The sequence below is a fragment of the Apteryx mantelli genome, chromosome 1, assembly GCF_036417845.1.
Source record: "Apteryx mantelli isolate bAptMan1 chromosome 1, bAptMan1.hap1, whole genome shotgun sequence".
Lineage (NCBI taxonomy): Eukaryota > Metazoa > Chordata > Aves > Apterygiformes > Apterygidae > Apteryx > Apteryx mantelli.
In genome coordinates, this window is record NC_089978.1 from 134,312,825 (window position 1) to 134,328,008 (window position 15,184).

A 15,184-nucleotide genomic window follows, 5' to 3' on the forward strand; every position below is an offset into this window, starting at 1 on the left:
AATGTGCGTTTGAATTCCCTCCTCTCTACAGTGCCTCTTGAGGAAACTCCAGCAGCTGACTGCTCTGTTCATCAGCTGCCTTCTCTAAATTGTGACCTGTGTGAGCACGCAGGTGTGCTCCTTCTCTGTTCCATTGCAAAGTCAAACAGGTTAACATGAACCAGTAAGGAGTGAACCTGGCACTTGCTACTTCCCAGCCAAGAAGTGTGCTTGACTGCCTAACCTCAAGGCAAGTGCGATAGGTGGGAGAAAAGGACAGACAGTGCCTGATGTGGTTCCTGTGATGCAGAAAAAGTGGTTCAACCAACCTGTCAATTCTGTGGCTGGGGGTAGCCTAGGGTATAGCTTAGGGTGTGGAAAAAACGTCAACCTGACCTGTCCTGTAGGTGGAACTCAGAACACCACAGCTAATTCCAACAAATGTCTCACTCTGGTTGGTGATGTTCTTCCCCTCCAGATTTCCCCCACAGTTTCAGTTAGGTGGAGTACTTGTTCACATCCTATGATTTGTGTTGTGGGACTATGTGTTACTAGGCGGTCGCTGTGTTCTCTTTCAGAGATACCCGCCCTTTAGTTGTGGATGAAGAATTCGGTTTGCAGAAGCAGTGGAATGCTCCATGATCTTTGGAACAAAGGTATTATTTAAGTAATTGGTGTTGCTTAATTGTTATTAAAAGAGCAGATTCTGGATGTTAGAGGAAAGTGATCCCAGAATCATGGAGAAAGTGATAATTCCTCTTAAGATTGGATGTCTGAAAGATCTTGGATATAATAAAAGGATGGTACTGAAAGAAGGGATAGTGAGAAGGAATACAAAATGCATTCAGAAATAGAGAATTAGGGCAATATAGACTTTTTTTTAATGCAACAACAATATAATTAATCAGCAAACACAGAATTTTAAAATGTAACCTGAATTTAAAGATTTTTCTGAAAGCGAATGAGCATTAGAAAGAGTTTAGCAATTGATTAAGACAATGGCACTTTGTAACTGGAGAAACACATAGGAAAACAGCAGTTGCTTGGGTAATGGTATGTTTTAAAATATGCCCCTTGTTGGATATTTATGTGACTGTATGGCTGACTATTTGGGTGAAGAGAGTCCTAAAACTCTGGCCATGCTATATTAAGGGAATTTCCTTAAGAAGTTCTCTCCTTTTATAATGCCTGCTCATCTCAACCTGTGCTTACAACATGGGTGATGCTGAGTGTTTGAAGGCTGAGGAACACATTTTTAGTGCAATGTTATTTAGAAAACTCTAGGATAGCTTTCAGGATGCAGTGGTAGCAGGGTCTTAGCCACAGCTATCCTCTCTCCAAGAGGCTCACAACATGACTAGTGAAGCTAATCAGTGATACCTAGTGTGGAAATTTTAGAAAAATACCCTACTCTAGAAAATTCAGAAGACTGGGTTACTAGTTTAGTGGCCAGTTTTGGTTTGAGTTCATGGTGAAAGATGGGGGATAAAAGACAAGTATCTGATGTACAAAAATAAGCTAAGTACATGTTCCTAGATACCCTTAAAGGGTGTATTTTGAAAGAAAAAGAACACTGAAAGAACTTAGGAGTCTAAGAGTACAGATATGACACTGTCTCTCAAGGACAATGACTATATCCAGAAGTGACAGCAAGTAAAAGAGAGCTAATCAAACCCCAGGCAAAAATGCCAGATACAAAGCTTTTGTGTTCCCTCAGAACTTTACTCTTCACTTTGCATTTATTATACGCTGAATTTGGAGGGACAAGATACAGAAAGCACAGGCCAATCTCAAAATGTGTCCTGCAGGGTTTCCTGGCAATTACTCTCACAAGTAAAAGGAGTGAAGTCACCTCTCTTTCCCCAAAATCTATCTCAAAGTTCTTTAGAGAGGGAATCTGCATGTGCTCAGCTGAGTGGAGTTTGGCTCATGGCTTCTTCCAAACTGGTGCAGACCAAACAAAGGCAGTCATGAATAGGGCCAATAAAGTACTTGTACTCATGTGGTTTCTCGTCCTTTCAGAGATTGGATTGCAGAGATAGTAAATAAATGGTTGAGCGTGACCACTGACAGCATACTGACATCACTTCAATTAAAATTTTTCTCCCCTGTTTTTCATCTTTGACATCCACACATGATTTCACCAATCCTGAGTCAGGGGGTTGTCTCCAGGGATGGCTGATAGTGAAGAAAAGCACTTGCCACATAATGCTAGTCTTATTTAGCATGGGAAAATGGTTACCTCCCTGAGCACCTGCATTGCATGATTATGGATGATAGAAATAAATTTTAAGCCCTGGGTCTTCAAAGAACTCCCACCTATTTAGTTATCACTAGGATCCTGAAAAAAGTGTCACTTCCATGGCCGGATACAGCCAGCATGTGAATGGAAAAGCTGCACAGACACAGAGCCACAATGCTCTGAGATGGAGCAGAGTGCTCATGCACTGGATTATGGCCATGATGGGGGCAGTTCACTCTCTATCATCTGCCAGCAGTGTGCAGGAACCAATGTCTCCGTTTCCCTTCTTATCTAGTCCTCTCTTAACTAGTAAACAACTCTGGGACAGAACTAGTCTTTCAATGTTATGGCCCACAGATATAAAATAAAAGAACACTGAGCACAGAATTTTTACGGAAAATGCCAAAGAAATGGTGTAAGTAGTCAACAAGGGACTGTGTAATTCCCTTTCTTCCCCTCAGAGTTCTGGACATGGGCTCCAAAGTGTTGCATTTGCAGGTGAAAGGCACCTTGTAAAAAAGAGAAGAGAAGCTGTTCACAGAACTGAAGTTTTATTGGCCCGTTTCATGATTCAGTGACTCTAACACAGCTCATTTAAGAAAAATGAACAGTTTGTCACATTCAGTGACCTTCCTCTGTAGGGTATGTGGGATACCGCTCTCTGCAGATTCCCAGGATCCTTCATTGTACAGTCATCCCCAGCATCACATTTTCTCCTAGAAGACAACAGTCAGGAAACTCTGGTACAATCTTGGAGACTTCTATTCTCACACCTCCATAAAGAAAGGCAGGGAGATAGTGCTGTATCTGGTATTTTTGCCTGGGTTTTATTTCTCTCTCTCTCTCTTATGTTTTCAGTTCCGGTTTTGGTCTTTGCTGCTGTGAGACAGTCATTGCAAAACATGCCTAGCTAAAGTAGTACACTCTATCTCTTTTGTTTGTTTCCAGTTGCTAACTTGTTTTAATTTCTCCTCTTATGGACTGTACTAGGTCCAAAGAAAAGGGCTATCCATTTTTGCATTTGACTGGAAGCTGAAATTCTTATTTGCAGGAGGGAAATATGACTGCTGAGAAGGAGGATCTGTAGTTTTCTGTGGCTTGGCACAAGCAATTTTATTTAGGCAATCAGTGGTGTGGTTTAATTCAGTGGGGCCCAGCCTTGAAGGAAACCCCCTTGATAAAAATACACTATGTAGGAGAATGGTTTATGTTGTGGTAGGCTGGAAGAGAAAGAGAATTATCTCTGATTACAACTGAGTCTGCACAAGCCTTCTCTCCTCTTCTGCTACGACTCAGTTGAGTCTCACTGATAACACGGAGAATTATCTATATCCTGTGAGAAATTTAGGCTTCTTTCTCCTCTTTGCTAAGAAAAGGCAAACGGCATCTGGAAAAACATAATTCATAGTTCTGTATGTTACAGTACACTCACAAAAAACATGACAGCTGGCTGGGAGAAATTCTCCATTAGACTTTCTAACAGGAGAAGAGGGGTAAAGTTAAAGACCAAAGCATACAACTTTAATATAAGACATGCCAAAAAATGAGAACGCATCAGGAAACTACTACCAGTCAGGATGGTGGGCAGCAGTCTTGCTGCTTTTAAGTAGTGTAAGAGCTGAAGAGTTTCTACATCTGCTCCAGTGAAAGAGAATTCACTGGAGGAGTTTAAAGAAGGAGAATGAGGGACCTTGGCAAGTGCTGTGTGGAGCATCCTCCCAAATATATAGAAATGGCACAGAAAAAGCACAAAGGTGCTGCTTTGAAATGTTAACCAGGAATCACAGGCTAGTCAGATGTGGGTGCTGTTCTCTCACCAGTGAATGAGAATGACATGGAAAAAGAGCCTTGACTATTAACCAGGATTGTAGGCCCTTATACCACATGAATCCAGTCATAGAAGTGTTTTGCTTATGACACAAGTCATAGTTTCTTTTCCTTCTTTTCTAAATAGATACTGTTTTTTCTTGACCACAAAATGTGTGATATTTAGCCTCACCTCTTCAAACCACATAGGATTTCTCTCAGTTATATTTTACTATAGTGAAGAGCAGGTTCCTGTTACAAAACTGAAGGTCACACTCTTCATTGCTTCTGGTAGCTGACATCATTGTGTGCCTCCCCCACCTCCTCCTTCTGTGTCACCCTCTCCTCCCCCTTCACTTTCAATTCCCCCATCCTCCTCTCCACACCGCCATGGGCGAGTATGCTCCCCTTTCCTCTTTCCCTGGCACTAGCAGTTGCGGGTACTTGTCCTGCCCTTGGCACACCAGGGGCTCTGCGGTCCTCTCATGGCATATCCTGTCCGCAGTGGTCTTGCACTTCATCACCTTCTTTGTAAAACAGAGATCCATCATGGCATGCTTATGGCTGTGAAGCCCACAGTAATATTTACACCAGTCAATGGCAAGAGGTGAGAAGAACTTTCTTAAAAGAATTTCTTTCTTGCTCAAACTTTTACTACTTCTTTGGCAATACTGGAGAAGATACTTGGAGTGTCTTCAACCTCTACCATATTTTGTTTATTTTTCTTTCTTGTAGCATCATGGAGGTGTGTATATTCTTCCTTCAGTCAATGATACTTCTCCCAGGTAAGAGACACATTTTTAATTGTAAAGGTTGTTTTGATTATTTGTGTCCCGCTATGTGATACCCTTTCACTCACTCAAAAATCATGGTCATATAGCCTATCTGAAATACATTTAAATTTTGTGGGGGGACTCTATAATAATGTATAGTAAGTACTTTCTCCCTTCCACTTTATATCTTTATATTACACTTATTTTATGTTGCTCTTAAATTTTCAATTTTTTTTAAAATCCATCTTAAAAATTAGTGTGTATCACCTCTGTATATTATAGAAGAGAGCAGTATTAAACTGAAAATACTGACAGTTTGTTATAGGACAAGTGGAGTTTTAAGCAGCTGAGGAGGAATGCATTCTGCAGTTTGGTGCTCCATAGGGGCAGTCACAACTTTGCTTCCTGAGAGAGATTATAAATCTTCTCCTTCTCCTTTTGAACAAAGCAGTGGTGTTCATGTCTTCTGGGACAGAGGATTGTATTACTCATTCAAAAAACTCTCGTCCTCACTACCCATTGCCACCCATAATGACAATGGATACATGCACTGATGAAAGTGGGAGAAAAATCAGCCCCGTTGTAATTCAGTTCAAACAGACATAATGCTTTGCATTAAAGCATAATTGTGTTTATTGACTAACTATTTCTGTTAACAAGATCAGCAACAGAACAGCTAATTCTGACATTTAATTTGTCATTAAACTCTAGATTAATTACAGAACAGTCATTAAACTTCAGATTAATTTTTCAGTGAGACAGGAAGTGTTCACCTGTTTCAGACCTTCTGGTCATATATTCCCTAGACACTAATATATATCAGACAGCTTGCACTTTACATTTTCTTCAAAACTGCAGTGCTGTGTTATTTTATTAAAAGAATTAACTCAATTTAAAAAAAAATTATGCAGCTATCTCTTTTGTGGCACAATCTCATTACACTCAAGATACCACAAATTAGAATGGTGTTGACACGTGGCCTTTTGTCTGCAGATAATAGTCTTCTATAAATATAATTAGCTTGGGCTTGCAACACCTCTGTGACTTCCTTAGAAAGTAAAATACAGGAAGGAAAATAAGAAACAGTTTTATGATGTGAACTTCACAAGCCTAAGTTAGTCAGTCTGAAAAACTATGTATCCTGTCACACCTAGTGGGAGAACTTCTGTCTGAATGCTGACGATTTTATTGCTACTGTCTTAAGTGTTGTCTCTATGAGTGCAAATGTTTGGTGTTCTTTTGCAGCTGATGGAAATTTTAATTTCTCTCTCTTTTTGTGTAAGGTATTGCTGCCAATGTGCATCAGGTGAAGTCATTTCTCAATCACACTGCATACCTATCCTGTTATTTTGCAAACTCTCAGAAAACTGACATCAGGGACTTAAGAGTTTTTTGGCAAAAAGGTGCTGTTGAGGTGGTGCACGAAGTATACTATGGCCAAGAAATACACGAGAACCTTAGTCCTAAATATGTAAATCGCACCAAGATGGATATGGACAGATGGACCTTGCAATTGCTAAATGTGGGGATTGTGGATGAGGGACAGTATACATGTATTATACAGCACAGAGAGAAAGGACTGACAAAGGTCATACACACATCTGAGTGCTCCCTGCACATCATTGGTAAGTAATCATTGCTAATTGGCATCTGGTCATCTTTTTGGGTTGCCTGTCACTTTGTTCAGTCCAGAAACGTGTGCTGCTCTCCCCAAGCCCCTGGAGATGTACCTGCACTGGAGCAGAATTTCTAAAGATGGATAAATGAGCATTCTCAGTAGAAGGTCCTCAGATCTGAAATAACAGTAGTTGGAAGCAATCAGATGAAGTAGGAAATGAGGCAATAATTCACTCAACATCACACCATTCCTGACTCCCACCTTGCCATACTTTATACTGAAAACCATTCTGCTTTCTTCCTCTTGCCTCCTGTAAAAGTTTTATGGCTTCTAGGACCCTGGAAAATACACTTTTTTATTTGCATCTGATCCACTGCCTTTTATTAAAAGCAATAGTAGTTAGCTTAATTGGTGGTAAATTTCCACTGAAACATAACAAGATTTCTGCAAACACCCAGCTATTTTATGATGATATAAATCACAGAGAAAATAAAGAAAAGAGCAGCTCATATGTGGAGGAGTAGAAATTCATATGCTCAGTTAAAGGAAGACTGAAAATATCTCTCAGGAAAAAATGCAGGCATTAGTGAGATTCAGCCTGATTTGTTGCATGTTATCAGAGGAAAAGTTAGAAAATCCTCTAACAGGGGAATGGGATTCAGTGAGGAAGCAATCTTTTCCTAGTATTTTCTAAAATTTATAGTAGTTCCTAATATATTTTTCCTAATGTTTTTCTCTTAAATTGTTCTGCTGGTTACCTTGTCCGTATGCCTGTGTTTTCTCTTCCACTGTGATGGTGTTAGTCACTAATGAGAACAGCTTCTGGCTTCCACCTGTGTTTTCAGGCTTCAAGATACTATGTCAAAAGAGAATAGGCAAGCTGTGAGAGCAGCCAGAAAGAGAGAACCAGGTTGTATGAGGCTATTTAGCCTTGCGCTACCAAAAAGTGCTCCCTGGATCCACAAACAGATAGAAAACCCTGATTGTTAATTCTGATTCTCCCAGAATCTACTTGACAAGTATCTTCAGCAAAATTTTAGGTCTCAGAGATTCACAGTTTGCACTCAATATCAAGGCATCTAATTTAAGAGATGCTTAGCAATTCAATTAATTCAAGTGGTTACATCAGCTTAACCAGCCTCTGAGAAACATGTTATAGAAGTTGCATATTTAGGTACAAAAATTGTCCCAAATCTTTAGGGTTTAATTTAGCAGGCCTGGTTTAAACTAGCTGCTGCTATGTTTCTTCCAAATGACTTTCTGTTCAATAAGCTCCCAAAGGAAGGAACAGTATACAATCATGTTTAAAAATAAATAAATGTATAACATAAAGAATTAGAAGATAAAATACTAATGTTGAAATGTACCTGTTGTTAAAAGCTGATATTTTGTGCTTATGTACTTAGTTCCTTAACTGATATTAGAATATCATATCATACATGGAAGGGGTTTTTGTAGTATGGGGTTTCACACTTAAAATGGACATGAGAAAGACTGAGTGATTGAGTGCTGTGCAAGAATGATAGGGCAGTCATACAAAGCTATCTAGATCATGTGATGACCAAGCCCTGTTCAAAAATACTGAAGTAGTTCCTAATACAGTCTACATGTATTATTTATATGTATTAGATAAAGACAATATATACTTATGTATTAGGTGTATGTATTGTATACAGACAAGATGATATATATATGAGAACAGTGAACACAGATGGTTCTCCAGAAAGAGGGGAGGACTTCACAATAGAAAGCTTTGGCTCTTAAACAAACAGACAAAGTAGGGATCATGATGACAAGCAGCTTAACTGGAAATTCTGCTTTTTCTGCTATAGGATGATTCTAGTGCTTCCTTTGGATGGATCGATAAGTGAAGTAAGAGAGACATGGGAAGCTATTTCAAAATATGCGCCATTCAGTATGATGAGGGTGAAACCAATGATAGAATACAGACTATAGTTTCAGTGTCCTCATTTTAAAAAGGGTGTTGAAAAACTTAGAAGGTGAAGAAAAGATCTACAAGAGCTATCTGAAGTCCACACTTCAGCTGGAGATTTTAAAATATCAGTCTGCTTACCTTATTGCAAAGAGGATTGAGAAGAGACTTTTTTTCAGTGTATAGGAACCAGAAATATCCATAAAATACTGGATATTAATAAAAGACTGATTAATTCAGTGAAGAAAGATATAACAACAATCAATGGCTGGAAGCAAGTGAGAAGTAAGGCATAAAGTCACTTTAGAAACAAACAGAACAAAACCACCTAGGGTGATTAAGACATTGTAAAAAATACTATGGGCCTGATGGTCTCTTGAGGTGTTTAAATCTAACCCCCCAGCTTTTTTGGAAGATGTGCTATCTTTAAATACAAATTATGTCCTTAAACATGCTTTTCTGTGAACTTTAACAATCCAGATACAAAGCTCACAAACAGGTAGCCCACACTCTGCAGGCAACTAACATTACTTTTCAATAAAATGATTTTCCAAAAGTCATAAAAATGAAAGTACTTTGATAAGGGTATTGATTGAAACTCTTAAGTTACTTTGATAATTTGGCAAGTTTCACAAATATGGGTTACATTCCTGTCCTTCTTATAAAATGCCAAGGAGAAAATAAATACTCCAGACCAGGAGCCTGAATGAGCTGTCACCTAAGAAAGTCAAACTTTGAGGAGAAAGGGGAAGCTTGAGCCCTCCTGAGGAACAACTTTATTAAATTTTGGGGTGCAAAAAAAGGCATTTTATTTTGTGTTCTGAATTCACAGCCATGGACTCTCTTGGGGATTTAAGTGACTAAACTAAACCCTTCTGCTTGCATGTTGGTATAGAGCAAATAAGAGCAACATTATCTTTCTTCCTCCCTCCATACTAAGAATTCACTGCGGCAAGGATTAGATCCTAGCTCCAACACATTAAGCAAGTTTCTAGGAGAGTGTCTTAGGCTCATATTGCTCTAGGAAATTCTTGTCCCTTCTCCAATATTTCTTCATATTGTTCTTAGTCCTACGGGTACTAAAATATTTTCAATGATGTCTTAAGCCTGTTTTTTTTAACACTTGCTATATGCCAACATGCAGTCAGTATTATGTCTACGTTTTTTCCTTCTTCTTTTCCACTATAGCCTATTATTTCCACTATGACCTTTTAACAAAATTAACCCTGTTTGAGAAGAATTTGGGCCATTTAATAGAGCATTAGCTAAAACCTTTTATTTATTATTCATGTTTTATGTTTAAATAATTCTTCCGAATCCTATTCTGCTTATTATTCATTTGAGCCTGGAGAACCTGGCTTTTTAAAACAACAAGTATGTTTTTCATTGACTGGGATGAGTATTCAACAGCACAAAGCAAAAGAAACTGTACTGTGGTCACTTACACATAAAAGCTGAGCTGAGGGAGTCAAGTTATCAAGATACCAAGTTGAGATGAGTGAATTTTTTTTTGTGCTGCAAAATGGTTATCCATAATACTGACAGACACAAAGGATTTTCTACCCATGACAGCACTGAATCTACAACTATCCTCTTCCAGACTGAAATCCCTGAGATGATTTCTGCCTCTGCATTCCGTAGTTAAAGGTTTGTGTTTTTCTCCTTATGTAATCAGGAGGTCAAGAGTAGACAGCACTGTATCCCATTCCCATTCTGTGCTTAAGCACTGACTTGCAAGCAGGCAAGATCTGATTCTTCTGAGCTGTCAATGAGTTTAAAGGAGATGGGAGAGACAAGGGCCTACTGTCTGGCTCATCAGACCTGTTGTTTTGTTAGAAGGTGCCCTTGAAATATCCTGAAGACAAGAAACAGCAGGTCTGTGTGTGCACCAAAAACATAACAAGCCTGTCTTAGGACCCAGTTTTCCTGAGATGACTGTTTAAACTTGCTTTTGCCTGAGAATCTCAAATGACTGGTAGCAGTTGTCACAAGATGTGATGTGTCTGACTCACGATGCTTTTTCTTTGGTCTGTTTCAGCCAACTATAGTCAACCTGAGATAGCACAGCTACACACTGGGGAACTAAAGCCCAATGAATACTTGAATCTTTCCTGCTCTTCCAGAGGAGGCTATCCAGAGCCCAGGCAGATGATTTGGGTAATATCACGAGAAAATAAAACATACAGACTTATACGGCACATGGATGTGTCACAGGATGCTGTAACAAAGCTGTACAATGTTACCAGCAAGCTGAATATCACAGTTCCTACAAACACAATCACTAATATTAGCTGTTTGCTTCACCTTGGAGAGCACCTGGGGAGCCTTGTCTCAGTGCCACTAGGCATAGGTGAGTCTCCATTTGCCCATTCTGATTTTTGCATAGGTAGGAGCAGGGAACATCACTATAAAGTTGATCACAGATGGCCGCGTATTCAAGGCAGGGTGGTAAACCCTAAATAGCAGTAGGGGCTGGTTACAAATGTTGTATATTCTCCATCCCCTTCATTGATAGGCACCTGTTTTTTTCCATGGGAGACCTTAATACTGCTAGGAGAGGGCAGAGAGAAGGAGACTACTGCTACACAATCCAGAACACAGCCCATCCCCTACTCACTCCCTCCCCAGATGCTGCTGCAGCAACAAAGCAACCCAGATATCTGGATTAGGCTGGAACCAGTTTCAGGAGGTAACTCCCAGCTGTTAGGATAGAGGTTTCTGCTTCACAGAATCAGACGATCACTGAGGTTGAAAAGCACCTCTGGAGATCATCTAGTAGAACCTCCCTGCTCAAAGCAGGGTCAACTGGAACAGGTTGCTCAGGATCTTATCCAGTTGAGTTTTAAATATCTCCCAGGATGGATACTCTACAACCTGTCTGGGCAACCTGTTCCAGTGTTTGACCAATCTCACAGTAAAAAAAGTTTTTTCTATGCTTAAATGCTTGAGCTGCTATTCCTTATCTCTCCCTAGAGCAAGGCAGAAGGCTGAACAGAAGACTCCCTAGGGCCATATTTGGCTCACAGGCTGCCAGTTAGACTGTGCTGAGTTTTAAGTATAAGGCCATGAAACTTTGAATAGTCTTGGAAATGTTCCTGGTGGTTTTAATAAGATTTAGCAGCATAAACTGCGCATTTCAAAATGATAATCTGGGTATGTTTTTCTCCTGGATTGTGTCTTTTTTTCATACACTTCTTGCAAGAAATTTAGGCTCTATGTCATGCTGAGCATTCCCTGATATATTAATGATTACAGTGTCAGTTGTGTGTAGGTAGTCTTTAGCTGCCTTGCAGGTTGTTACTTTTCCCTCTCTAACTGAAAAGATACATGCCAAAATGAACTTTTATGGACATCCCAGTGATGCCATAATGTTCTCCTAGATTTTGGGCTCTGTCACAAACAGGCCAATTGTCTAGAGAGAAGAGGCAAGAAAGCAAATTTAAATCTCTCAGTGCCTGCTGTTTATGTTTCCAGGTACCTTATCATCTTTATTGCTGAACAAGCCCATATAGATAGGCCCCCCAATTCTGTTACGTAGCAAAGTACTGCACGAGCCACCAGTGAGTGCCACAGCCACCTCTGCTGGTTGAACTGAAGGAAGGTTTCACCTGCAACTCCAACCACAGAGTTTTGAGCTGGGGACCTGAGTACGAGTCAGACTCTACTGCTGGATTACATCAGGGTTCCACGTGACTAATCCTTTCATTAAATTAAAACTCTTTTTTATTTATCTCCTGGGACAAGAAAACATCCTTTGACATATTTTTATCTGTAAACCATGACACAAATGCATCAAAATAAAGATGCTTCCCACTTTGGTCATATGTATGTGTTTGGCTTGCAGGTGTCCCCTTTAGACAATATTAAAGATGGAAAGATGTGTTTTAAGTGGTGGGAACGGGGAGCCTAGAGGGAATGGTAGCATTGTAGGAAAGCCTAGTAGGGAAGCACAGGCATGCATCTTACTATTGCAGATGTGAAAGCAGCTTGCCACTCATTGCCCAAAAAGTCCCACAGTGCGGATTTCTTCGTGTGACTTTAGCTAATGGGTTAAGTCATTAATGGTAGAGCTGGAAAACTGCTCTGATGCCCTTACATTCCAGGATTTGTAAATAATACTAAAATACAGTACAGAAGCCTTCTGAGGCATACACAGCTCTTCATGTTGCTCATGAGTATTAACACCACTAGTATTAGCTATAGTGCTACATCCTATTTTTCCTTATTCAGTTCTTCCTCTCTCCTCCCTGGCATTATGAAAGTAGCCACTTGATAAAACGTGATGGTGTTACCCAATGGAATTTCCACAAATGCAAATTCCACATAAACAAAACCCTTGTTTGGTGGTAACTGAAGTTGTATCAGATGTGGTCTAGCAATCAAAACCTCAAAAGCACAGTAGTCAGAAACAGAGGGAAACTCCCTTGCATTCCCTGCTACTTTCATATCCTTTATGGCATTTCATTAGGCTTTGATCTTCATTTCCAACAGATACCAAGTAGTAACATATCCCAGGTTCTTCAGATTTGCACAGTAGCACAGAACTAGTGGAAGCCTCATAAGCTCTTGCACTGATCAGTCTGCTGATCTCATAGGTGTTACCCAAACCTTAGGAAGAGTACTTACCATTGTTGAAGTGGCCATTAAGACTTGATGTTTCTGCTAGTTGTTGGAAATGGAAATAAAGCCATATGGATAGTGACATACTGACATGACTCAAGCCCTGTAAAAGCAAAAGATACTGGAGACCTTTCCCTTAGCTTCTGATTCACATAATTTTGGGATAGGTTGGTTAAGCTGTTACCAAATTAAATCCTTGCCGTGTGTATCTATCTCCTCTGTTCTCTTATTCAGAGATACAGGGGGAAGAAATGGAACCAGTGAAGATAAATTTCTTCGGCCCACTTATAGCTGTGTTTATAGTGATCATACTTCTTCTGGGTTTTGTGATATTGAGGAAGAAGAGAAATATCTCATCTACCCGACAGAGTAAGTTATTAAATCTCATTTAGCTCTGCTGTCCCCCAAATCACAGGCTTTGCTCTTTGTAATCACCTCTTTACCTACATTCAGCTGCTGACAGAAAGTTAGGTGTCATGTTGGACACCTAAAGATGCTAAACTTACGCAGACAATTTAGTTCTTGCAACAACTGAGTCCATCCAGCAGTAAGTCCAGCCATCTTTCTCCTGTCTCCTCTTGGGATCCTATATCCTACCTGCCCTTCTTTTTTGTCCTCTGTGAGACTGGAGCTTACCTCTCTTTCCTGCATTTCCATGCTTTTGTTCGGTTTATTGAAGGATTTGGCTATAAACCTGTCCTGTCCATCAGCAGTTGTAAGAAAGGAGGAGTTGGGGGAGGGATGAGGCTTCCATCAACTGCTAGTGTCTCAGTTGTCACTGAGCTGAAGGATCTCAGGCATTGCTCCACCACAGATTCCTAACACTGGACTGGAAGAATCACCTTCTGACCAAGAACAGAATCTGATTTTTGCATTGAATTTCTCTATTTTGTTCCAACATTAGGTTCTAGACATGTAGGGTTTATTCTGTGCTGAAAGGATCCTACGTTGGCATCAGAGCCTATCTTTCCTTGCAGCAAGAGGGAAATGCACTCCTCCTAGTCAGTCTTGTTTCTTTATACAGCCAAGTGTTCTGAGCCACACCTCATTCTTTCTCCAAATCCTAAGATAATGGGACATTTACTATCAAACCTTTTTCAGCTCCTATTTCTCATGTTTCTGTAAATCACATACTCATCTATTTTAGGTGTCAGCCTAGCACTCTAGAAGCTATCCAGCTGTGAACTGAGGCCAACTACCAGACTGCTAATTGGGAAGTGTTTCTGCACTTAGCAAGGCCTGGGCTCCCATATTTTCAGATACTCTGTCCAGTGCCAGAACAAGACTCCTCTTCAGGTATTAGAACAACATGCAACATTTTTGTCTGATGACTGAAATCCCCTCTACAGTGTCCCCTGCTTTTATTTTGCTACAGAATGGTAGCAAATACGATGCTCTGCCTGTCTGCCGTGACTTTCTTTTATCCTTTGGCAACACCCTGCTGATCCACACGAAAGATAACGAGTGCATTATGCCACAGCAGCCACTTGGTTTGATTGGCAATGCCCCTTGCACAAGAGATTTAATGAGCTTTGGCCAAACAATTGCCAGTGCCCACCTGTCTTCTGTGTTATTCATTGACTAGCACATGAACTTTCCTGGCTCCTCATGCAGTTATTCTGTCAGCACTCCTGACAACTATTGAGTAGACCACCTTGGAGATTTGCACTCAGTGGTTTGTCTCATTGCCATGAGGATTAATGTGTTTTTGCCTTCTCCTATGATTCCACTCAGAAATGAAGAACTGAACGTAGTGAACCCATTAAATATAGAGAGAAGAGATGAAGTCCAGCAAAACCTTGCCATCCACATCCCACAAGAAAAGGAAACTTTCTTCAGATACAAAAAGGTAGAAAGGCACAATATATTTAGCAACTGGACAGGAAGGAAGATGGTGATATCTGAAGGGTAGAAATCTTCCCACTTTGTCAAGAGTAACCAATACTCAGAGAAGCGAGCAGGCAGCTGCTCCAACTAACATGTGGACAAAATCTCCTCTTTTCCTTTTTGCTGGGACTCCTTCACAGACTTGACAGGACTACAGAAGACTGCTATATATTAGCCAGCCCTATTCAACATTGTGATCACCCATTATGGTCTCCCTCTTCACCTGAAAGACACCAGCAGTGAGTATCACTACCTAAGTGTCAATATTTTAAGGGCAGGAGCTGACTTTGGAAAATCCAGGGACTGCACAAGGACAAGCCATTTAA

General features: G+C 40.2%; 1 protein-coding gene across 1 annotated transcript; it reads left to right on the forward strand.

Annotated features, from left to right (window-relative positions):
• The first annotated feature begins 4,581 nt into the window (after positions 1-4,581).
• On the forward strand, positions 4,582-14,138 carry CD86 (CD86 molecule). Its single transcript, XM_013958037.2, has 6 exons — positions 4,582-4,634; positions 4,763-4,812; positions 6,084-6,425; positions 10,390-10,701; positions 13,206-13,340; positions 14,119-14,138. Exons 1-6 carry the CDS (start codon positions 4,582-4,584, stop codon positions 14,136-14,138), a joined length of 912 nt encoding a protein of 303 aa, XP_013813491.2.
• The last annotated feature ends 1,046 nt before the right edge of the window (positions 14,139-15,184 follow it).